Below are 24,052 nucleotides of genomic sequence, written 5' to 3' on the forward strand. Positions count from 1 at the left end.
ACCACACCTCAAAACCCTTCACTGGCTCCCCATAAAGAAGAGAATCACATTCAAGATCCTCATCCACGCACACAAATCCTTCCACAATACCGGCCCGACATACCTCAACGAAAGAGTGAACTTTCACACTCCCAACCGCAACCTCCGATCAGCCAACTCGCCCTAGCCACAGTCCCCTGCATCCAACGCACTACCATAGGAGGCAGGTCCTTCTCCTACCTCGCCCCCAAAGCCTGGAACTCCCTCCCCACCAACCTCTGCAAAACCAAAGACCTCCTGCTCTTCAGAAAAAACCTCAAAACATGGCTGTTCGAACAGTGACCCTCCTGCCCTCCCCCCCCACCACCAAGTGCCTTGAGACCCTCACAGGTGAGTAGCGCGCTTTATACATTTTTTCGATTGATTGATTGATTGAAAGAGGAATCTTGATTAAGAATCCGCCATCATATGGTGGACATCATTAATAAGGGTCACTGGAACCAAAAGCATTGCATTGCCATGATAGGCTGGATCCTGATAACATTCATTGCAAAGACTGTCAAAGTGCAGGTGGTCAATACACCACTATCTCCTCCTCATTTTCTTAAAATAGGTGATGAGAATTATCAGCCTCTAGATCCTCTGGTGCATGCTGACCCTGACCTTGAGCTTCTATATGTGCCTCTTTATCTGTGTATCGCCATTTTACATCGAGTTGCATTGGGCTAGTAGCATGGCTAAAAATCTTCACTTTGAGAGTCCTCCCTTGACTCCAATATTTTAGGCAGTGGAATCAACAGGATTTTGCTAGGTGAGGTATTTTGCAGAAAGCTTGGGAGAAGGGCCCACATTTTTCACTTCACAAAGGGTTGTCTTGTCAGGTGTTGTTGTTGATGGTGGTGTTAACGATTGTCCTGTCATGGACTTTTTGATAGTGGCTTTGTCAACAGTGCTTTGAAGATGGTCCTTTATCGGATGTAATCTCTGTCACTGGTGTTGGCAATGGTGAACGACCAAGAGAAGGTGGTGGAGGAAAGGAAACGGACACAAAGACAGTTGCAGTCATCAGTGTTGGAACAGCAGAAAACAGCAAATCTAAAGACTTCCTAGTCTGACCCTTAAAATACTTACCCTACTGTCTGTATGATTTTTTGAGGCTTTGCTCAGACATTCCACAGAGGTAGAGGGCTACTCCTCAGTTGAAGCCCTTTCCTAAGGAGTCTTAACTTTTGTCCCAACATTGCTTTGCCTCCTTACAAGTTACAGGCGAATAAGACTGATCTTTGAAGATGGAATTTAAGAGAATCTTTCTTTTGAAGCTATATAAGAAGTAATTTGTCTATCGTACAAAGATTAGATGAAAATTTCCTGCAAATCTTTAGAACTTTCACCTTCTGTTTAGGATAAAGACAACATATACATTTCTTGAAGAGATAATCAAAATAAACTGTTTTACCCACAGGAATAGCAGGCATTATCCAGGACAAGAATTTCCACTGGACTAAAGTCTAAAGACATGGTACTTTGGGAGAAGTCTGCATGAAGACATGAACAAGTTACACACCTTCGGTCATGTTCTTTCTTACTCTATCTAACCAGTGATTCCTTGCCTTACATACTTTCCAGGTGGCACACTGGAAACAGAAACTTATCCAGCAACGATCCCACTCACTGCACCTTTGTGCTGGCTTTATAATGCCCTGGAAGTGATAGAGGCCCTCATTATAAGATTGGCGGCAAATGCTGCCTACCGCCACGGCGATGGGCACCAACATACCGTTGCCGTGGCTACCGACTGTCCACCAAATTATGACCGTAGCGGAATTCCGCCAGAAGGCTGGCGTAATTCCGGCTACGGTCATGGCGGTGGACCAGAAGAATGCCGCTGACCATATCATGAGCCATGATAAGGCCTGGCGGTGTTATTCTGGCGGACGCTGCTGCCGGAGGACCCCTGCAAGTAGGTAAGTCAGGTTCTCCGACAGGAGAGGGGGGTGAAGGGTGTTGTGTGCATGTGTGGGGGTGTGTGTGACTGTGTTTGAATGCGTGCATACGTGTGTAATGCGTGTGTGCATGAATGGGTGTGTGTGTACGTGCATGTTGTGTCGTGTGATTAGGTGTGTGCCTGGATGTATGTTAGTGAGTGTTGCTGTGAGTGTGTATGAATGTATTCATGCGTGTGTGAATGTGGTAATGCGTGTGTGTATTGGTGTGTGTATATGTGCGTGTCTGTGTGTATCTGTCACGGGGGTAAGAAGGGCAGGGAAGGACTCTGGGGAGGGGAAGGGGGGGCGGAGGAGACCCCTATCAGTGCCAAGGAAGGAATTCCCTGGCACTGATAGTGCCTACCGCCATGGTTTTCGTGGCAGTACAGAAACCACGGAAACCATAGGGGTGGGAGGGGTCAAAATGCCATGGGCGGCCTAGTGACGGCTGCCGGGCTGGAGACTGTAGTCTCCAGCCCATCGGTCGTTACCGCTGTGGCGGTCGGTGTGTTAACTTGGCGGTTTGGCTTTGGCCAAACTGCTGATGTCATAATAGTGGCGATCAGCCTGTTGGCGGTACTACAGCCACTATTACACTGACCGCCAGGGTCATAATGACCCCCAGAGTGTATTCATGTAAGTGCCATCCCTGTGTGCTAACCTCAGTTTCTTCCTCATGTCTTTTCTGTCCCCTCAGGATTAGAGTGTAAATAATCGTTTGTACCATGAGTAGATTCCTATTCTGGGACATTTTTAGATGTCAAAAAGAGGTCACTCACTAAAACGGGTAGGTAGGGGTGGCAAGGAGAAATCTGCTGTTCGACAGAGTATCCACCAGAAAGAATCCTAACAAAGGTAAGTAACTTTGCTTCTGATGGATATATACTAACTGCAGATTCCTCATCTTAGAATAGTTACCACAGCAGTACCTATCCAAGATGGAGGGTCTGTGGAGTGGTCTAAGACCAAAAATGTCTTGCAGGACGGAATGGGATAAACTCCCTTTTCACTGGACCTAGCTGTCAAGGCAGCAGTACTATCCGAATATGTTCACCAATAAGTAGGTCGCAACATGGCAGAGGTCAAAGGACCAGCACTTCATGTGACGATGCAGTGGTAGCAGCCTTGGCAGAATCGGCAACTAGTCATTTTGGAGGCTGCTTCTTGGCCAGTGTGCAGCAAATTGTGATGCAGAGGACAAACCAACTTGACAGGGTCCTCTTTTGCTCAGCCTACCCTGTATTTGCTTCAGAGAACCCCCACAAAACGCTATCTTCTACATGGTGTTCCTTTGCATGATCAATGTAAACAATTAAAGCCCTTTTGGGGCCCAACCGATGGGGCCTATCCTCTTCTTTTAAAGAGTGAGGGCGAAGTCACAACTTTAAGCAAGCAGACCGCCTGGGTTTTCAATACCAATTCATCTGGAAAAATGTGGTGTAGGGAGGTCGCATCAACAGTGCCTCAAGCCCACTCATGTGACAAGCTGAAATAACCGAAATGAGGAACATAGGGCCAGATGTAGGAAGCACTTTGCGAGTCGCAAACGGCAAAATTTGCCGTTTGCGACTCGCAAATGCGTGTTTCCTATGCAGAAATGCATTTTGCGAGTCGTTACCGACTCGCAAAATGCATTTCCGAATCGCAAATAGGAAGGGGTGTTCCCTTCCTATTTGCGATTCGCAATGGTATGCAATTCCATTTGTGACCGCTTATGCGGTCGCAAATGGAGTCGCAGTTACCATCCACTTGAAGTGGATGGTAACCCATTCGCAAACGGGAAGGGGTCCCCATGGGACCCCTTCCCCTTTGTGAATGGACCCCAAAATATTTTTTCAGGGCAGGGAGTGGTCCAAGGGACCACTCCCTGCCCTGAAAAAACCGAAACAAAAGGTTTCGGATTTTTTGAAATGCAGCTCGTTTTCCCTTAGGGAAAACGGGCTACATTTAAAAAAAAAAAAAAAATGCTTTATTGAAAAGCAGGTCGCTAACATGGAGGCCTGCTGACTACAGAAGGCCTCCATGTTAGCGAGTGCCTATACTCGCTATGGGGCCGCAATTTGTGACCCACCTCATGAATATTCATGAGGTGGGTCATTGCGACCCCATAGCGAGTTGCAGTCGGTGTCTGAGACACCGTACTGCATAGCAATTTGCGAGTTGCAAATTGCGAGTCGGAAGGACTCGCAATTTGCAACTCGCAAATTGCTTCCTTCCTACATCTGGCCCATAGTGTTCCAAGTCAGGAGACACCGCAAGCACCTAAGCATCAGCTCGAAGGTTGTGCATGTGAGAAACCTTAAGACCAAATGAAGGTCCCACTGTGGCATCACAATCAGTTTAGGAGGAAACTAGTGTCAAAACTTTTATACACCTCATCAGAACAGGTGATTTAAAGAAGGATGGTTGAGCCGGCAAATGTTCAAAGGCTGAAAAGGCCTACAAATAACCTTTTACAGTGCCTACTGCAAGGACTTGGTGGGCCAAAGACAAAATGAACAATAGAACATCTGACAGCTTGGCTTGTAAAGGGTCAACCAAACGGATACCACACCAGACCACAAATCTGTCCTAGAGCTCAGCATAAATGTACTTTGTGGGAGGGCATCTAGCGTTGAGGATGACATCAACCACTTTAGATGGCAGGTCAAATGCAGTCAACTACCACCACTGAATCTCTACACATGGACATGGAGATTGCACAGGTTCAGTTAAATAATACAGGTTACTAATGTCTTAGTGCAGGTCAAGGAACACATCTGTTTCTATGTTACTGAGGACCTTCTACCTCAATCGTAGTTAATTGTTCATGCATGCAACTCCATGAAAGTTCTAATGCAAGAGAAATATATACCTTTTCCTTTTTAAAAAAAAAAGATTGCTTGGGATACTGCACATTTGTAAGACTATACAGTTCTTATGATTATCAACTGAGATCACTTGAAGGTGAATTACTTTTTTTATTACAAGATACCACAGGAGCAACCGGCACATACGTGGAAATATAGGGCCTCATTACGACCCTGGCGGCTGTCGGTAAGCTGGTGGTAACACCGCCAACAGGCTGGCGGTGTTCCACCAGCTATTATGACCGTGGCGCAATAGCCACGGCCATACCGATGGCCCCTCCACTATACTTCCAGACGAAATCCCCAGGGCAGCGGTGCTATTATGAGTCCCCAACCTCCAGCCTGGCTACGGCAGTAAACACTGCCATGGAAAGGCTGGCGGTAAGGGGGACTTGGGGTGCCCCTGGGGGCCCCTGCACTGCCCATGCACTTGGCATGGGCAGTGCAGGGGCCCCCAGGCATAGCCCGGTCGCGCATTTCACTGCCCGAATTTCGGGCAGTGAAATGTGCGACGGGTGCAACTGCACCCGCTGCACATCAGCATTGCCGCCGGCTCTATTACGAGCCAGCAGCAACGTTGATGTGACTTTTCCGCTGGGCCAGCGGACGGTAACACTGTTACCGTCCGCTGGCCCAGCAAAACAGTCATAATAGGGACCCAGAAATACCGCTGGCACTGGCGGTATTCTGTCTCCCGCAGCCTCAGCAGTCTTTTTAAAAGACCGCCGAGGTTGTAATGAGGGCCATAATCTTAGAATGCTCCACTTTTGTGGTGGATTTGGCTAGAGCAGAAACGTCTTTTTTGGGATGAGTAAAAATTGCCAAATCCAATACAAAAAGAGGATTGGTCTTCCAGATGGTGGTTCATGAAGCAAGTGGCATGGTCAGAAATGTTCAGACACTGAAGACTGTTGTTGTGACCTAATGAATTCCTTGTATTTTATGGTATATAGCATAGATGGGTGGAAGTGCCTGCATGATGGACTGGCCAAAAACAAAGTACGGGGAATGCAAAAGGGAACAGACCAAAGCAAATGTGAAACAGACTTTTTTAAAAGAGGGATATGCAATGGAGAACTTCCTGAGTTGACAAATTAATGGAAAAACAGGTATTGAGGGACAGTTAGTGGTGCGATGCATATTTAGGGAAGGAGGAGCCTGTCGCATTGTAAGACACTCAAGAGAGACAAGCCTAAATAATATTTTTAAGCAAGAGCATCTTTTAGACAACCTGCCAGACTGAACATGTTCCAGCAGAGTTCCAAGGATGGGAAGAAAGGCAGTATGGATGGGAAGAGTAATGATTGCTGCTGCAACAGTCACTTAACATGAAGAGGAGTAAATGCTTAAGAGAAGTTTATGTTTAAAAAACAAATTCCTTGCTGCCCCTCCACTTAATTCAATTTCTGTTTGCCCTGAAGAAATAGAACAACCAGGTCTTCTTTTCCAGGCAACTATAAACGTGGCTGTTCATGCAATTATGTTTTCTGCATATTACTGATGGCCTATTGGGGAGAGCATCTTTACTCCTTTCAGCCAGTGCCAGGAAACCTTTATTGGAAAAAGTGTGCTTTATTAAATGAAAAACCAACTGCAGGGACTTCTAAACAAGATGGATGTTAGGCAGACTCATTCTTACCTTACTAAGCGCTTGGGATTGGCCCACTAGAATCAGGACATTGGATGCCAAAATGGACATGCAGAAGTTGAGAAGGAGGATGGATCTTTCGGATTTGATAAATCTGCAATTGCGGTGAAACAAAAAACATGAGCATAAATTAAATGTTCTTGGACTCCTTTCAAGCTTCCTATCCCTTATTTAAATAGTATAGAAAAACCTGTAAAAAAAAGTCAGTTACCTGAAGAATCAAAGACATATATTAATCCTCACTTTGAAATGTCCCACTCCTCTCCAGTACACCAGGAAAACGTAGAAACTCTTGTAATGTTTAATTATTTTTTAAGTAAACCACTCTGGCTTGTTTCATCTTTAATAATTTTGATACTTGCTACATGTACCTTATTTATCCAGGTGACTTTAATTACTGGATTGTTAACCCCTTCGCTGCCAGGCCTTTTCCCCCTCCTGTGCCGAGCCTTTTTTTGGCTATTTGGGGCAGTTTGCGCTTAGGCCCTCATAACTTTTTGTCCACATAGGCTAGCCAAGCCAAATTTGCGTCCTTTTTTTCCAACATCCTAGGGATTCTAGAGGTACCCAAACTTTGTGGGTTCCCCAGAAGGAGGCCAAGAAATTAGCCAAAATACAGTGAAAATTTCGTTTTTTTAAAAAAAATGGGAAAAAGGGGCTGCAGAAGAAAGCTTGTGTTTTTTTCCCTGAAAAGGGCATCAACAAAGGGTTTGTGGTGCTAAAATCACCAGCTTCCCAGCTTTCAGGAACAGGCAGACTTGAATCAGAAACCCCAATTGTTCAACACTATTTTGGCATTTTACTGGGACATACCCCATTTTTACGATTTTTTGTGCTTTCAGCCTCCTTCCAGTCAGTGACAGAAATGGGCATGAAACCAACGCTGGATCCAAGAAACCGCAACATTTCTGAAAGTAGACAAAATTCTGAATTCAGCAAGGGGTAATTTGTGTACAACCTACAAGGGTTTCCTACAGAAAATAACAACTGAAAAAGAAAAATATTGAAATTGAGGTGAAAAAACATCAATTTTTCTCTACGTTTTACTCTGTAACTTTTTCCTGCAATGTCAGATTTTCGAAAGCAATATACTGTTACGTCTGCTGGACTCTTCTGGTTGCGGGGATATATGGGCTTGTAGGTTCATCAAGAACTCTAGGTACCCAGAGCCAATAAATGACCTGCACCCTGCAGTGGGTTTTCATTCTATACCGGGTATACAGCAATTCATTTGCTGAAATATAAAGAGTAAAAAATAGCTATCAAGAAAACCTTTGTATTTCCAAAATGGGCACAAGATAAGGTGTTGAGAAGCAGTGGTTATTTGCACATCTCTGAATTCCGGGGTGCCCATACTAGCATGTGAATTACAGGGCATTTCTCAAATAGACGTCTTTTTTACACACTGTCTTACATTTGGAAGGGAAAAATGTAGAGAAAGACAAGGGGCAATAACACTTGTTTTGCTATTCTATGTTCCCCCAAGTCTCCTGATAAAAATGATACCTCACTTCTGTGGGTAGTCCTAGCGCCCGCGACAGGAAATGTCCCAAAACACAAAGTGGGCACATCCCATTTTTTGACAGAAAACAGAGCTGTTTTTTGCAAAGTGCCTACCTGTAGATTTTGGCCTCTAGCTCAGCCGGCACCTAGGGAAACCTACCAAACCTGTGCATTTTGGAAAACTAGAGACCTAGGGGAATCCAAGATGGGGTGACTTGTGGGGCTCTGACCAGGTTCTGTTACCCAGAATCCTTTGCAAACCTCAAAATTTGGCTAAAAAAACACATTTTCCTCACATTTCGGTGACAGAAAGTTCTGGAATCTGAGAGGAGCCACAAATTTCCTTCCACCTAGCGTTCCCCCAAGTCTCCTGATAAAAATGATACCTCACTTGTGTGGGTAGTCCTAGCGCCCGCGACAGGAAATGTCCCAAAACACAAAGTGGGCACATCCCATTTTTTGACAGAAAACAGAGCTGTTTTTTGCAAAGTGCCTACCTGTAGATTTTGGCCTCTAGCTCAGCCGGCACCTAGGGAAACCTACCAAACCTGTGCATTTATGAAAACTAGAGACCTAGGGGAATCCAAGATGGGGTGACTTGTGGGGCTCTGACCAGGTTCTGTTACCCAGAATCCTTTGCAAACATCAAAATTTGACTAAAAAAACATATTTTCCTCACATTTCGGTGACAGAAAGTTCTGGAATCTGAGAGGAGCCACAAATTTCCTTCCACCCAGCGTTTCCCCAAGTCTCCATATAAAAATGGTACCTCACTTGTGGGGGTAGGCCTAGTGCCCGCGACAGGATATGCCCCAAAACACAACGTGGACACATTACAGAAAACAGAGCTGTTTTTTGCAAAGTGCCTACCTGTAGATTTTGGCCTCTAGCTCAGCCGGCACCTAGGGAAACCTACCAAACCTGTGCATTTTTGAAAACTAGAGACCTAGGGGAATCCAAGATGGGGTGACTTGTGGGGCTCTGACCAGGTTCTGTTACCCTGAATCCTTTGCAAACCTCAAAATTTGGCTAAAAAAACAAATTTTCCTCACATTTCGGTGACAGAAAGTTCTGGAATCTGAGAGGAGCCACACATTTCCTTCCACCCAGCGTTCCCCCAAGTCTCCTGATAAAAATGATACCTCACTTGTGTGGGTAGTCCTAGCGCCCGCGACAGGAAATGTCCCAAAACACAAAGTGGGCACATCCCATTTTTTGACAGAAAACAGAGCTGTTTTTTGCAAAGTGCCTACCTGTAGATTTTGGCCTCTAGCTCAGGCGGCACCTAGGGAAACCTACCAAATCTGTGCATTTTTGAAAACTAGAGACCTAGGGGAATCCAAGATGGGGTGACTTGTGGGGCTCTGACCAGGCTCTGTTACCCAGAATCCTTTGCAAACCTCAAAATTTGGCTAAAAAAAACACATTTTCCTCACATTTTCGTGACAGAAAGTTCTGGAATCTGAGAGGAGCCACAAATTTCCTTCCACCCAGCGTTCCCCCAAGTCTCCCGATAAAAATGATACCTCACTTGTGTGGGTAGTCTAGCGCCCGCGACAGGAAATGTCCCAAAACACAAAGTGGGCACGTCCCATTTTTTGACAGAAAACAGAGCTGTTTTTTGCAAAGTGCCTACCTGTAGATTCTGGCCTCTACCTCAGCCGGCACCTAGGGAAACCTACCAAACCTGTGCATTTTTTAAAACTAGAGACCTAGGGGAATCCAAGATGGGGTGACTTGTGGGGCTCTGACCAGGTTCTGTTACCCAGAATCTTTTGCAAACCTCACAATTTGGCTAAAAAAACACATTTTCCTCACATTTCGGTGACAGAAAGTTCTGGAATCTGAGAGGAGCCACAAATTTCCTTCCACCCAGCGTTCCCCCAAGTTTCCCGATAAAAATGGCACCTCACTTGTGTGGGTAGGCCTAGCGCCCGCGACAGGATATGCCCCAAAACACAACGTGGACACATCACAGAAAACAGAGCTGTTTTTTGCAAAGTGCCTACCTGTAGATTTTGGCCTCCAGCTCAGCCGGCACCTAGGGAAACCTACCAAACCTGTGCATTTTTGAAAACTAGAGATCTAGGGGAATCCAAGATGGGGTGACTTGTGGGGCTCTGACCTGGTTCTGTTACCCAGAATCCTTTGCAAACCTCAAAATGTGGCTAAAAAAACATATTTTCCTCACATTTCGGTGACAGAAAGTTCTGGAATCTGAGAGGAGCCACAAATTTCCTTCCACCCAGCGTTCCCCCAAGTCTCCCGATAAAAATGGTACCTCACTTGTGTGGGTAGGCTTAGCGCCCGCAACAGGATATGCCCCAAAACACAACGTGGACACATCACAGAAAACAGAGCTGTTTTTTGCAAAGTGCCTACCTGTAGATTTTGGCCTCGAGCTCAGCCGGCACCTAGGGAAACCTACCAAACCTGTGCATTTTTGAAAACTAGAGACCTAGGGGAATCCAAGATGGGGTGACTTGTGGGGCTCTGACCAGGTTCTGTTACCCAGAATCCTTTGCAAACCTCAAAATTTGGCTAAAAAAACACATTTTCCTCACATTTCGGTGACAGAAAGTTCTGGAATCTGAGAGGAGCCACAAATTTCCTTCCTCCTAGTGTTCCCCCAAGTCTCCCGATAAAAATGATATCTCACTTGTGTGGGTAGACCTAGCGCCCGCGACAAGAAATGGCCCAAAACACAACGTGGACACATCACATTTTTTCATAGAAAACAGTGCCTACCTCTGGATTTTGGCCTCTAGCTCAGCCGGCCCCAGGGGGGGCAGAAATGGCCTAAAGTAAATTTGTCTGCCACCCTCCAACCCCCATACCCCCCGGGAGCGAACCTTGAATATGGGGTCGCTCCCCCTGCGTGACATTGGCGCCAAAAAAAAAATCCCCGGTGCCTAGTGGTTTCTGCCCCCTTGGGGGCAGATTGACCTACAATCGGCCAATCTGCCACCAAGGGGGGCAGAAATGGTCTAAATACAATTTGCCCCCCAGGGGAGCGACCCTTCCCTAATGGGTCGCTCCCCATCTCTAAAAAAAACAAAAACACAAAAAAACATTTTTCCCTGGCGCCTAGAGGTTTCTGCCCCCCCTGATCGGCCTAATACCAATAGGCTGATCTGCCCCCAGGGGGGGCAGAAATGGGCTAAAATAAATTTGCCCCCCCAGCCCCCCGGGGAGCGAACCTTGCCTACAAGGTCGCTCCCCTTGCGTGACGGCGCAAAAAAAAAAAGATCCCTGGTGCCTAGTGGTTTCTGCCCCCCTTGGGGGGAGATTGACCTAAAATCGGCCGATCTGCCCCCAAAGCGGGCAGAAATGGCCTAAATACAATTTGACCCTCCAGGGGAGCGACCCTTGTCCAAGGGGTCGCTCCCCATCTGTAAAACAAAAAAACAAAAAAAAACCCTGGTGCCTAGTGGTTTCTGCCCTTGGGGGCAGATCAGCCTAATCAAAATAGGCTTATCTACCCCCCAGGGGGGCAGAAATGGCCTAAAATAATTCCCCCCCCAGGGAGCGACCCTTACCTAAGGGGTCGATCCCCTTGCGTGAAATTCACGCAAAAAAAAAAAACTCCCTGGTGTCTAATGCTTTCTGCCCCCCTTGGGGGCAGATTGGCCTCATCAAAATAGGCCAATCTGCCCCCAAGGGGGCAGAAATGGCCTAAATATAATTTGCCCCCTAGGGGAGCGACCCTTGCCTAAGGGGTTGCTCCCCACCTAAAAAAAAAAAAAAACATAACAAAAAGAAAAGAAAAAAAATGATCCCTGGTGCCTAGAGGTTTCTGCCCCCCCTGGGGGCAGATCGGCCTAATAATAGGCCGATCTGCCCCCAGGGGGGGCAGTAAAGGCCTTCCCAAAAAAATGCCACCCGTGGGAGCGACCCTTGCCCAAGGGGTCGCTCCCTTTTGTCAGTTTCAGACAAAAAAAAATCCCTGGTGTCTAGTGGGGTTTCAAAAGCCGGATTGCAAGCAATCCGGCTTTTGAAACCCTGGGAGAGACTTCAAAGGGAAGGAAATACATTTCTTTCCCTTTGAAGCCCCTCCGGGCCTCCCCCACGTGATTGAAAGAGAAATGCTTTGCATTTCTCTTTCAATCGTCGCGCGCTGACATCACAGGGGGGGTTGGGGGGGTTGGGGGTGGAAAGGGGAAGGGCTTCCCCTTCCATCCCTGACTTGGGGGGGTGAGGGGGAACCCCACAGAGGGAGCGCTAGCGCTCCCTCTGGGCTCTGTGACCAGGACGTAATGGTTACGTCCTGGGCACAGCAGCACTGTGACTCAGGACGTAACCATTGTGTCCTGGGCACAGAACAGGTTAAGGGACTTTCTGATGAGAAACACAAAATACAGGAGGAGAGAAAGGTTTTTTGAGGAAACAAAGGTGTTCATGGGAAACCATTTTACCCTTCTGGCATTTCACTGTAAAATCTAATGAAAGTTTTAATCTTTAACCTTTTAACTGCGGCTGACGCCAGCACTCCCTCCCCAATGAATATGTCGGCCATTAGCAGAGATGTTGCTTTTGGCTTTAAAGGACCCTCTGGGTCCTTTATACTTTTTAGAGGTCGGGCTGCTAGGTAGAACTTTCCCAGCATCCAGAGTCTTTTTTTGTGATATGACGATCAGTACGCATGGCAAGCTTCCATTACTCAATGAAAGTGAAACCAAAATAAGCCAATAAATGCATTTCACTTTCAATGAATCAGTGCTTGGGGGCATATCTGAGCCTCCTGTGCACCGATGTGTATGGGGGGGATTTTATTGGGAATGGGAGAATCTCCCCTTTCCAATGATATCTCTCCCTAGTATGTCCTTGCTTGGGGATCACAGCAGGAGGGCAATCCCCCAGCAGGGATCCACCCAATAAGTACCAGGGAGAATGATTGTGGTAGGAAGCGGACCTTCTGCGCTCCCCACTCCCATGAGTGTTTCTGCCCCATTCCTGTGAGATGGATGAAGGTATTTACCCCAATCTGGCCCCCCTGGGGTGGGGGGTGGACGGCAGAAAGCCTGCTAGACACCTTGGTTTACATTTTTTGGAGGGGAAGGGTAGACCCAATAATTTGGGCCTGTGCTCTCCCCCTCCCTCTGCCCCATTATTCTTTCTGGGATGGATGTGGGTGTTCACAGCCAATCTGCACCTACCCCTGACAAACCCACTGGACACCAGTGATATATTTTAGTGCTGTAGAAACAACATTTGGTGTGTGGGTGGACTGCCCTGGTGTTAGGCGTACACTCCAGCTCTAAAACCCCAACAGTCTAATGCCCACCTGGAGCCTAGATCCACATTTCCATGGCAAGGAAGAGGAAATATTGGCCCTTTTGGCTGGAGTATTGCCGTATGGAGCAGCAGAGAAGCTTGCTATGGTAAATGGCTGCGCTGTTCAGGACTGTGCTCCACCACTCATGGAAACCAACTAAACCAAGCCATTTTTAAATTAAGACACCGAGTGGACCCCAGAGTGGTATGCCTTGTATGGAACCCACATTGTTTTCATACCCACAATCCCCTTCAAACCTCAAACTTTGCCTAAAATTATGCATTTTCCTCATATTTCTGTGATGGAAAGCTCCAGAATCTACAAGAAATCACATATTTCCTGTCACCCAATGTTCCCTCACTTGCCCCAATAAAAACAGTCCCCCATGTGTGTGGCTAACCCTAACACCTGAAACACAAAAAGCCCCAAAACGAAACATAAAGACCTCAGCAATTGGGATAAGTGGTGGTACTTGGGCGCAGGTTCGACGGCCACCCTGTTAAACCTATCAAACCCAGACATTTATAAAAACTTGAAACACAGGGGAATCCAGGGTAGTTGGTCTTGTAGATCCCAATGCGGTTTCTTATCCACAATGCCTTGCAAACCTCAAACTTTGCCTAAAATCAAAAATTTTCCTTTAAGTACTGGGACCCAAACTTCTGGAATCTGCAAGGATCCATAAAATTCTAACACCCAGTGTTATCCCACGTGTTTTGATTAAAACACTACCCCTTGTGCTCCTGGGTCATGTGCCTGCAACAGGAAAGGATCAAACCAAGGTCAATGGGAGTCCTCTCAGGGTTATCTTGTAGAATGAGCAATTATAGCGTTGGGCAATCAGATATGAGTATTTCATAGCAAAATGTAAAATAGATAAAATCAATGATGATTCGAAGCAGGTGATATGGATATTAGTGCCATGAAAGCTGTTTTTATGTCTGTGCTTACAAATACCAGCCCATTACTCAATCAATTAATAAATATAATAAATGAGTGCATGTCTGGATCTTGAGTATTGGCGTTTTCTGCCTAAAAAGGGACTAAGGCAAAAGGAAAATAATAGCAAATAAAATGTTGGATGTTCAATTCTGTATTTCCTTTTAATAAACAAATCCATTACCTTATCTTTCTTAGTAGGGATCCAATTGTGGTGTACAAGTCTGGTTTGCCCTTAAGGTTGGATATGCTGCTGAAAACCCTTTAGTCAGAAAACAATAGTAAGCAAACACATAAAAGGTAATGGGAGGAATGCTTGCAAATGGTCCTGCTCCTACAGGAACTGTCTGGCCCGAACTCCCACGAAAGGTCCTCAATGAACCAGGCTCACTGTGCCAGTGTTTTCTAACTTCAGGGAGAATGACAAAACAAAGCAGACAACTCTGACTCTAACTCTATGAGGCTGGGCATGGGGTGGCTTAACCTTCCCGGTCATTGCTTGGTTTTCTGCAATCCTTCCTGGGTCATCATAAGGGGCATGTCAGTTCTGAAGCCTGCAGAACGTGGAGCACTCCCCGCTACCGCGAAGACTGAACTCTGGCAGCCCATTTGTGAACTTGGTATAAATACAGTATAAAACTATGAATGTGTTGATGCGTCGCTTTACTCCATCTTTTTGTTTGCATATTAAAAATGGAATTATTTCAAATATTCTCCCATTATGTTAGTTCTAAACACATGTACAGATGTGACCGTTTTGCACCTAAATAACAAATTACTTACCTTTGGTAATGCTCTTTCTGGTGGATAATCTATCAAACCCAGACTCCTCACCAGTTGAATCCTCCGAGGTGCCAGACTGGATCTGGAAAATTTTACTAATCGCTCCTGTGCACCGGTAGGTAATGTCAATGGACTCAGTAGCAACTCACCTCTGTTTTGACAGAGAGTTTGCACATTGGCACCTCGCCTGCATGCTGACATCCATCAACAGACAATTTTCACATCCTTAGTCAATTAGAGACAACAAAATACGATGCTGACAGTGCGAAGTCTAACTTGGGACTTTATATTCTACAAGAGGGTCACTCCACAGTACAGGGGAGGCAGGCAGGCAGGCAATGAGGAATCTGCAGTCAAAGTATTACCTAAGGCACATGGCTTGTTCTTCTAACACATATTTCTATCTGTATATTCTTCACTTTTTGAATCTATCCCAAAGCAATACCCTCCAAAACGTGGTGGGTCACAGGAAAGGACTTTACTTGAGGGAATCCTGCAGGACTAAGGAAAAATAACCCTCTCAAAGGGCCCAAGATTCGATACAACAATGCCTGGTGAAAGTATGGAATGATGCCCTTGTAGCAGCTTGGCAAATTTGGAGCACCTCTAGCCTAGACAGTATTAGCAGCCTTCACTCTCAGTCCCTTTGCTGGAGCACAGTACAATCTAATTCTAATGGCCATCCAACTAGATAGGGTCCATTTCTAGACACCTTTCCTTTCTTTGGCCCAGGAAACCTGAGAAAGAGTTGATCATCCATTCGGTGCACCTTCGTCCTAGCAATGTGAGAACTAACAGCCTCATTTATACTTTGATGGACAGTCTGCCATCCATCAAGGCGGCAGAAGTCTTCCCTCTTGGTCCCTGGCTGGACTATAATCCACCATAAAACAGGAGCTCTGCCTGCCCTGCAGAGATCTCAGGGCCGACAGAGGAGCCCCATGATGGAGACACTGAAAACTTTATGAGCAGTCGCTCACTAAACCCTTTCTGTTTCCCAACAAAACAAAAAAGGACTCTGGAGGTAATTGTTCTATTTGTTCTGTACATGACACACAGGGTTTCCCTGGCAATGCTGAAAAGAAAATAAAGTACCGCAGATCATGCACTCGGCCGTCAGTTTCTGGTTTCTGGCAGTAGAGGCAGCAAGGGCAAAGCTGTCAGAAAGATGACGGATATGCCTGACTTTTTGGGCATTCTGGGAGCACAGACCATGATGGACTACTCCAAATTAATAAGCAACACCACTTTTGAAAGAAAGAATGCCCAAGTCCAAAGCACCAACTTGTCTGTGTCAATGGTAGTATTTTGTGACTGAACAGATAGTGCCTGCAGACCACATAATGTGGCAGGTACACCAAAAGAATAAACATGGAACTGTGCATAGGGTTAAAAAGTGAACACACCAAAATGGTACAGACCACATTAAGGTCCCACAGTGGTATATTAAAAAGAAACAGAAGAAACCTATATGGAAGCTGTCTTAAGAAACACATTAAACCAGACTTCAATAAAGAGGGCTGAATAAGGAAACACAGAAAGGTCACATTCAAGAATGTAATTACATTTAATAGTACCCATGGTAATCCTTTGCCAAGCCAGAGACCAAGCAAACAAAAAAAGAACACCAGACAGCTAGGCTTGCAGAGGATCAACCCTTCCGTCTTCACACCAGGTGATGAACTTAGGTCAGTGTTCAGAGTAGATAGACTTCCTGGATTGATAGCGAGCATCCAAAATCACAACCACAGCCTCTGACAGGAAGTTAAAGCTATCCCATTAATAGCTTCAATCTGGAGATGTAGATTGAGGTGATTCAGGTGCCGAAAACAGGCCAACATCTTGTTAAATTCAGATCCAATTCTGTGACCGGAGCTTCCAGGTCTGATGCCGGTACTGAGCTGGGCACTACTGCTAGGGACCGTGGGAAAAGTGTTGAGGTGCAGCCTAGCACCAACTGAGACTGAACAGAGTCAGCTGGCACTAGGGGAGGGCCCACAGACGGAAGTATAACTGGAGATCCGGATTGATCAATGACACCAAGGGGCCAGCACCAGATAAATCAACTGCATCATAATCTCCTTATAGTCCTCAGTCTGCTGTGGAGTTGACAATGGCACAGGAAATGTGGGGCACATTGACTCAAATCTCGGAATCGGGTCTGAATTGGTTGGCAAAGACAAAGTTGGAGCTTTCCAGTATTGACTGCACAATTTCTCCCTGGAGTGGGAGCAGCAGAATGGGGTTGAATCGTGATTCACTTTCTTGTGTTTGTGACAAGACTTGTCTTTCAGCTTTTTATCGGACTTACCTGAAAATGGCAATCAGTACAAGGAATAGTCTTGAGACTTTGAACAGGACCACCTTTCTTTCTTATGCTCAGTGATGTAAAGCTTGGTATCATGCTCCCCAATGGCCTTCAGATGCACAAGGGAGCATTTATCTTAGGCCTTAGATACTCAATTGAAGTTGAGGCAGCAAATTCAGTGGTCATTTGTGTCCTTGACTGACATCTGATTACATAGGAGAATCATCCCTGCACAGTCAGAAATACAAACAAATTTGAAAGCAGAGCTCTGGATTTGGGTAGAAGGGCATGAAAAAACAGGAACTGACATTAGTGTGCAGGGGCGATGCCTACATGAGACTGTGTCAGCACTTCCAAAGCTGTAATGGAGTCGCCATGGAGACCAATGGTGCTGCCAACGGCACACTGCAACTACTGCAGAAAATTTCTGGACACAGTTTTGTGCCTGAGAGGATTAAATATGAGGAATCCTCATTTAGAAGTATCCATCCAAAGGCCAGCTTTGGGTTCCTTACTTACATCTTGATTTTTACAGGTGTTGAACATTACTAGAACTTTATTAATGGATTCTGCTTCTGCTTTACTCCATTTTGCAGAAAAAAGAGAAGAAAATACTCCAAGTCTACACCTTTGTAAAGGAGCTTCTGATGGCTGTGTAAATTTCATTTACATTTTCTTTGGCCATTGACTTAATAAACTTAAATATACAGTGATTTACTTATACCTAAATATATGTATTATTATCTTAACTCAATGACAATCTGCCCAGTAATCATGTTATGAAAAAGAGATAAACATAACAGAGGGTAAAAAAGGGAGTGGGCAGTAAAGCAGAGTTTGAACAACAATTAATAAGTAAACTATTAGACATAAAGTTCTGACCATAAACCATTATTAAGGGGATTTAAGTATAAGTCTGACTTCTGGTAGCAAGCAGACACAGCTTAGTAGAACCAAGTGAAATGCCACAAACTTTCCACCATGCTTCCACTAAACTGACTTCCCTGGCAAGAAGAAGCCAGAGGAAAGTCTGTCCTGAAACTATGTTGTCTTGTACAACCGTGGGGTAGATACTTACATTTGCATTTTGAATCATTTGCGTCTAAATTTTTACGTTTTCTTTCTTTCAGCGCGTGGACATGTGCTTTGACTCAATACATGCAGGCAAGAACAAGAAGTGTCTGACACTACTTACATTTTCAATGTTAAGTAGTTTACATTCTTTGATATCTATTTTCACTATTCAAATTGTCAAATTAGAATGTGTTTTGTTCTTAAACAAGACTGGATAAAATCAGCAAAGTCCTGAGGAAGCAGTACAACCCTAAAACATATTTTGGCTAAAAATGCACTGCCTTGCTGGCTGTAAACATATCCGATTGCTGGCTAAAGTACATCGGACTGGAATTAAGTAATAACAGAATAAACTCTGTACTTAGGTTAACTTGTGCGATAACGTGACTATTTACAGAATTATTTTTGTGCTTCAAGAAGTACGAACTCAATTTGTGTTGATAATAGCACTAAATGGAAGACCGATTCTATCACTAATCCCTGGGTTTCCCTTCATGTATGACTAACAAATGTATTTACTGGAGAACAACTTCCATAAAGCAAGCCTGTTTTAAATCACACATTGTTAACTCCCCTCCCTGTTTCTTTTATGTGTATTTAAGCAGGTGATCCATAAGCCTCACTCTTAACAATATTTGTGCCATTCTTTGAACTTAAGATACTGTTATGAAGAGGCTATCCAATGTTGTACCCACCTCCAAAATGCAGCATAGACAGCAAGCAAGATAAGTAAGGCCATACAGGAGACTGCACAACCAATCATGAGGGGCACAGAAGGCGAACCAGAGGGATCCATGGCCTGCAAATAAAGGCAAGGCGAACATTGTTACAACATACCATTTACAAGAGGAAATTGAAAGTTTGAAAGAAAAAAACGCTTTTTCCAGTGTGGACATCCTACTTAGTCATATGTTGTTAAAATTGTTTGTCAGTAAATTAAATGTCTAAGAAAACCCTTGAGGGACATTTTTGCAACAGCAGTTGCCATTAAGTGACCATTTTATATCACCATGCGAGACACAACTTCTCAAATATAAGGTTTATATTATTTTGGATTTCTGGTATTGGTATGAACATCTCTTCTGCAAACGAGCATCCCATATCACACATGTATCAGTACTTTTTACATCTAAAGAGCTGATTGATTAATCGGGCTATGTGTGATTCTTTAAAGATGGAAGACCCAACACGAAGTTCACTTAAAATAAAAAGCAATGTGATAGGAACATCCGTACAGGAAAATAGAGACAACGTCCAAAGTCCGAACCATGAACGTGTATTCAAAGGTAGGAATCAATACAGAAATAAAAAAAAAGGCAATGGTTGTCAATCAATTCAATATGTTCATAATGCAATAAACAGGCAATGCCACTAGCAGCTGAAAACTGAACCCTAAGCTAAACAAGAAGCCAGCACTGTACAAGGCAAATGAGAAATATTGAGAATTTGTCTTATGGACTGCACAAGAAGCAGGAGAGAATGAACCTGCAAATATTCTAAGTTCTGTTCAAAGAAAGTTTTAACATGAATCCTGCTTCTTTATGAGAGCAGGGTGGAATCTCTGGCTCATCTCCCAAAAGGAAGCTTATTGAACACTTTGAGACTGAAAACTGTGCAGTCACTGTGGTCTGCCCTAAGAAGTTACATTGGTCTACCCAATGGTAAAACAGAAAACACATCGTATGGAAATTTGACTTTACTGTACATCTAGTAAATATTCCTGTATTATGCCCTACAACGAAAACCACTGCATACTGAAAGCATTTCCGTTCTGCCAAAGGAAGTGGCTTTCAATTTTGTATACACCTCTAAATCTATCCTATCCAGGAACATCAGGAACAACATGCGCAGAAATGAATACATTTTAAAACTGTTAAAGTGGGAGCAAGACCATGTAAATAACTGCATCATGTATATTTAAGTGAAGATCGAAGGTCACAAATTAAGCTCCCTGGTGCACATGTGCACATGAGTTGGCCAAAGCCTACTAATGTAGATTTTAATATGTTCGTTATATTAAACACAGCTAAAATATTGCATTTGCGGCTCTCTAGTATCAAATATAAGTGCCCGTTTATTAATTGTGGAATTAACGTCTACACTGCATTTGATTTTGTTTGCCAACCTGTTGCAACACAGCTTTTGTCACTGTGCTTGGTTCATTTCTTTAATAAAACGAGTGTTCAAGAAGAATCAGTAAATATAGTTTTTCGACTGCTGTTCTTTTCCACTGATATGCACCTAGGATTGTCATTCAAAAGAATATGCAATTGAATTTGTCTCTGTGAAGGCTTGAATATTAGCTGAAGGGACAACTAACTGTGGTTTCTGGTGAATTACAGTCAACAGAGCTAATTAATGCACATAGACAACCCTCCTCGTAGCATACCAACTTCTTCCTCCCAAACCCCTTACTACTCATTGATTCTCTGTAAAGCTCCTTTTCAGTTTTGCTACAGGCCTCAAAGGATCTTAGCTGATCCCTCTAGTTTCTTGCTCAAGTAAAGAGGAGTTTGCAATTCCAGAGTACCTTAACTAGACTGACAGCCTTAGGGTGGTCACCCCTAACTTTTTGCCTCCCTCCACTTTTTTAGATACTGTTTTTGCTGGTTTTAAGACTGCGCACTTTACCACTGCTAACCAGTGCTAAAGTGCATTTGCTCTCTCCCTTTAAACCTGGTAACATTGGATCATACCTAACTGGACTCTTTAATTTACTTATAAGTCCCTAGTAAAGTGCACTATATGTGCCCAGGGCCTGTAGATTAAATGCTACTGGTGGGCCTGCTGCACTAATTGTGCCACCCACTTAAGGAGCACCTTAACCTTGTCTCAGGCCTGCCATTGCAAGGCCTGTGTGTGCAGTTTCACTGCCAATCGACTTGGCATTTAAAAGTACTTACCAAGCCTAAAACTCCCCCTTTTATACATATAAGTCACCCCTAAGGCATGCCCTAGGTAACCCATAGGCCAGAGTGCTGTGTAGGCAAAAGACAGGACATGTATCTGTGTAGTTTACATATCCTGGTAGTGTAAAACTCTTAAATTCATTTTTACACTGCTGTGAGGCCTGCTCCCTTCATAGGCTAACATTGCGGCTGCCCTTATACATTGTTTGAGTGGTAGCTGCTGATCTGAAAGGAGTATGAAGGTCATATTTAGTATGGCCAGAATGGTGATGCAAATTCCTGCTGACAGGTGAAGTTGGATTTAATATTACTATTTTAGAAATGCCACTTGTAGAAAGTGAGCATTTCTCTGCACCTAAATCCTTCTGTGCCTTACAATCCACGCCTGGATGGGTTTAGTTGACAGCTCTCTTGTGCATTCACTCAGACACAACCCAAACACAGGATACTCAGCCTCACTTGCATACATCTGCATTTTGAATGGGTCTTCCTGGGCTGAGAGGGTGGAGGGCCTGACACTTGCATGTCAAAGGACAGTAGTTTGCCCTCACACAAAGGACTGCCACACACCCTACTGGGACCCTGGCAGACAGGACTGAACTGAAAGGGGACCTTGTGCACTTCTAAGCCACTCTTTGAAGTCTCCCCCACTTCAAAGGCACATTTGGGTATTTAAACAGGGCCTCTGCCCCTACCAAAGCAGACACTTCCTGGATAAGAGAACCTAAACCAGAACGTGCATCCTGCCAAGAAGACCTGCCTGGCTGCCCAAAGGACTCACCTGTCTGCTTTCTGTGAAGGACTGCTGCCTTGCTATTGCCCTGCTGCCTTGTTGCGCTCTGGCTGTGGTGAAGAAGTGCTCTCCAAGGGCTTGGATAGAGCTTGCCTCCTGTTCCCTGAAGTCTCAGGCCCAAAAAGACTTCATCTCTACAAGAAGGACTCCTTGTGCTGCGAAATTCAACACACAGCCTGCCAGACGCACGCTGAACTGGAACGACACAGTCCAACTTCGCATCGAGAAGATCGATGCAGCGCCAGCGCAGCGACCGGAAATTCGACTAACGGCCCACCAGATTGACGTACAGCTGAGCCGTAACGACGCAACCTGACTTCCAGAGAGGAATTGACGCAGCGCCTGCCGTGCGGTAGAAAATTCAACGCAACGCCCACTGAATCGATGCAGCTTCTGTGACTTCATCCTGCCAGCGCAGGAAATCCACCTATAGTCCCTGTGGCGTCCAAAAACCCCGCAATCCGAAGATGATCCACGGCTGAGCGCCGGAAACCAACGCACAGCCGTCCCTGCGTGGAAACTAAACGACGCATCGCCGTGTGCGGCCCGAGAAATCTACACACACCCCTTTGTTTCCACGCATCTCCTCCTCTGTGGTTCTTTGCGAAGAGTTTTCACACAAACCAGGTTCTTTGTGCTTGAAAGAGACTTTGATTGCTTTTAAAAGACTTACAACACTTTCTATCACTTTTACAGTGATATCTCAACATATACTTATTGCATTTTAATTGTTTTGACCTGCATCTTATCAGAAAAATATTATATATTTTTCTAAACTCTGTGTGGTGTATTTTTGTGGTGCTATATTGTGTTATTGTATGATTTATTGCACAACTACTTTACACATTGCCTTCTAAGTTAAGCCTGACTGCTCAGTGCCAAGCTACCAGAGGGTGGGCACAGGATAATTTGGATTGTGTGTGACGTACCCTGACTAGAGTGAGGGTCCTTGCTTGGTCAGGGGGTAACCTGACTGCCAACCAAAGACCTCAGTTTTAACATAGACCACATCTGGGAACACAAAAAAGATACTACAAGTTCTTGTTACTGACAGAGTAGCAGACTGATGCAGCTTTCATATAAAGATCTATGAGAAGGTTGAAATTGCTGCATTCCACATTCAAGTCACATGCACTCAGTCCAGCTGAGGAAGCATTAGGCAATCCTCCCCAGCTTAAGAAAGGCTTTTAGTTGGGCAATAGAGCAGTGTAGAAGCACTGGGAAGGTGCACAAATAGTGAAGACGTTATTTTGTCTGTGGATTTAACCCCATCTGTGCGGGTCACCCAGCACTCACTCCCTAGGGAGTCTGTTAGCCATTAGCTGAAACAGGGAAGGGCCTCAAAGGAACCTCCAGTGCTTGTGAAGTAGGATTCTTCTTTTGCATGTCTTTTTTGTTGTTTGTTCACAAACAGCAGGGCAATGCGAAATCGGTTCTGAGTCAGCCCCTGCCCATCTCTGACATGACGATGCCCCACCGACAGCATAGCACATAACAGATCAATGGTTGCTCCGCCATCCAGTGGGGTTTTGAGGGGTGGCAATGCCTTCCCAAGTTTCAGTGAGGCATCAGTGGAAAGAGTCTCCTCTTTTCAACAATGCTTTTGTGAAATGGTTACCTGGCTGTGGATCGACGTTGTGCCATAATCCACAGCAAGGAAACCAACTAATCCACCTGGTACCTGTGTTGGGGGGAAGGAGGACCGGTCCTTGTGGTGAATGGGCTGAAATCCCTGTAGAGGGGCAACATTTTTTAAAAATACAATAGTTTTTCCCTTGGGGGTGTATTCGTGCCCCCAAGGGAAGTTGGGAAAAAAATATAAAAAAGAATGATATTGTCAGGGGGGCGGCCCTCCTGGCATACAGGCAATCCCACTGTCGGCTCACACATTTCCAACAATAAAAAAGAAAGAAAGAAAGAAAGACGTCAGTAAGGTATCAAACCTCAGTACATGGGATGACCCTTTTTAGTAACTTTTGATACATTTGAACTATATTTTTTGTATAT

The 24,052-nt window shown here is 44.9% G+C and overlaps 1 protein-coding gene across 18 annotated transcripts in view; it reads right to left on the reverse strand.

Annotated features, from left to right (window-relative positions):
* The window catches only part of ADGRB2 (adhesion G protein-coupled receptor B2), a 1,191,470-nt gene that overhangs the window by 264,270 nt on the left and 903,148 nt on the right, over positions 1–24,052 (reverse strand). For all 18 annotated transcript variants that reach the window (XM_069223314.1, XM_069223308.1, XM_069223306.1 and 15 more), the window contains 2 exons: positions 19,039–19,142; positions 6,453–6,555 (listed from right to left, as the gene is read on the reverse strand). In XM_069223314.1, coding sequence (XP_069079415.1) covers positions 6,453–6,555; positions 19,039–19,142 — 207 coding nt within the window. The remainder of the gene's footprint in view (positions 1–6,452; positions 6,556–19,038; positions 19,143–24,052) is intronic.

This window comes from Pleurodeles waltl, chromosome 3_1 (genome assembly GCF_031143425.1).
Source record: "Pleurodeles waltl isolate 20211129_DDA chromosome 3_1, aPleWal1.hap1.20221129, whole genome shotgun sequence".
In the NCBI taxonomy this organism is placed as follows: domain Eukaryota; kingdom Metazoa; phylum Chordata; class Amphibia; order Caudata; family Salamandridae; genus Pleurodeles; species Pleurodeles waltl.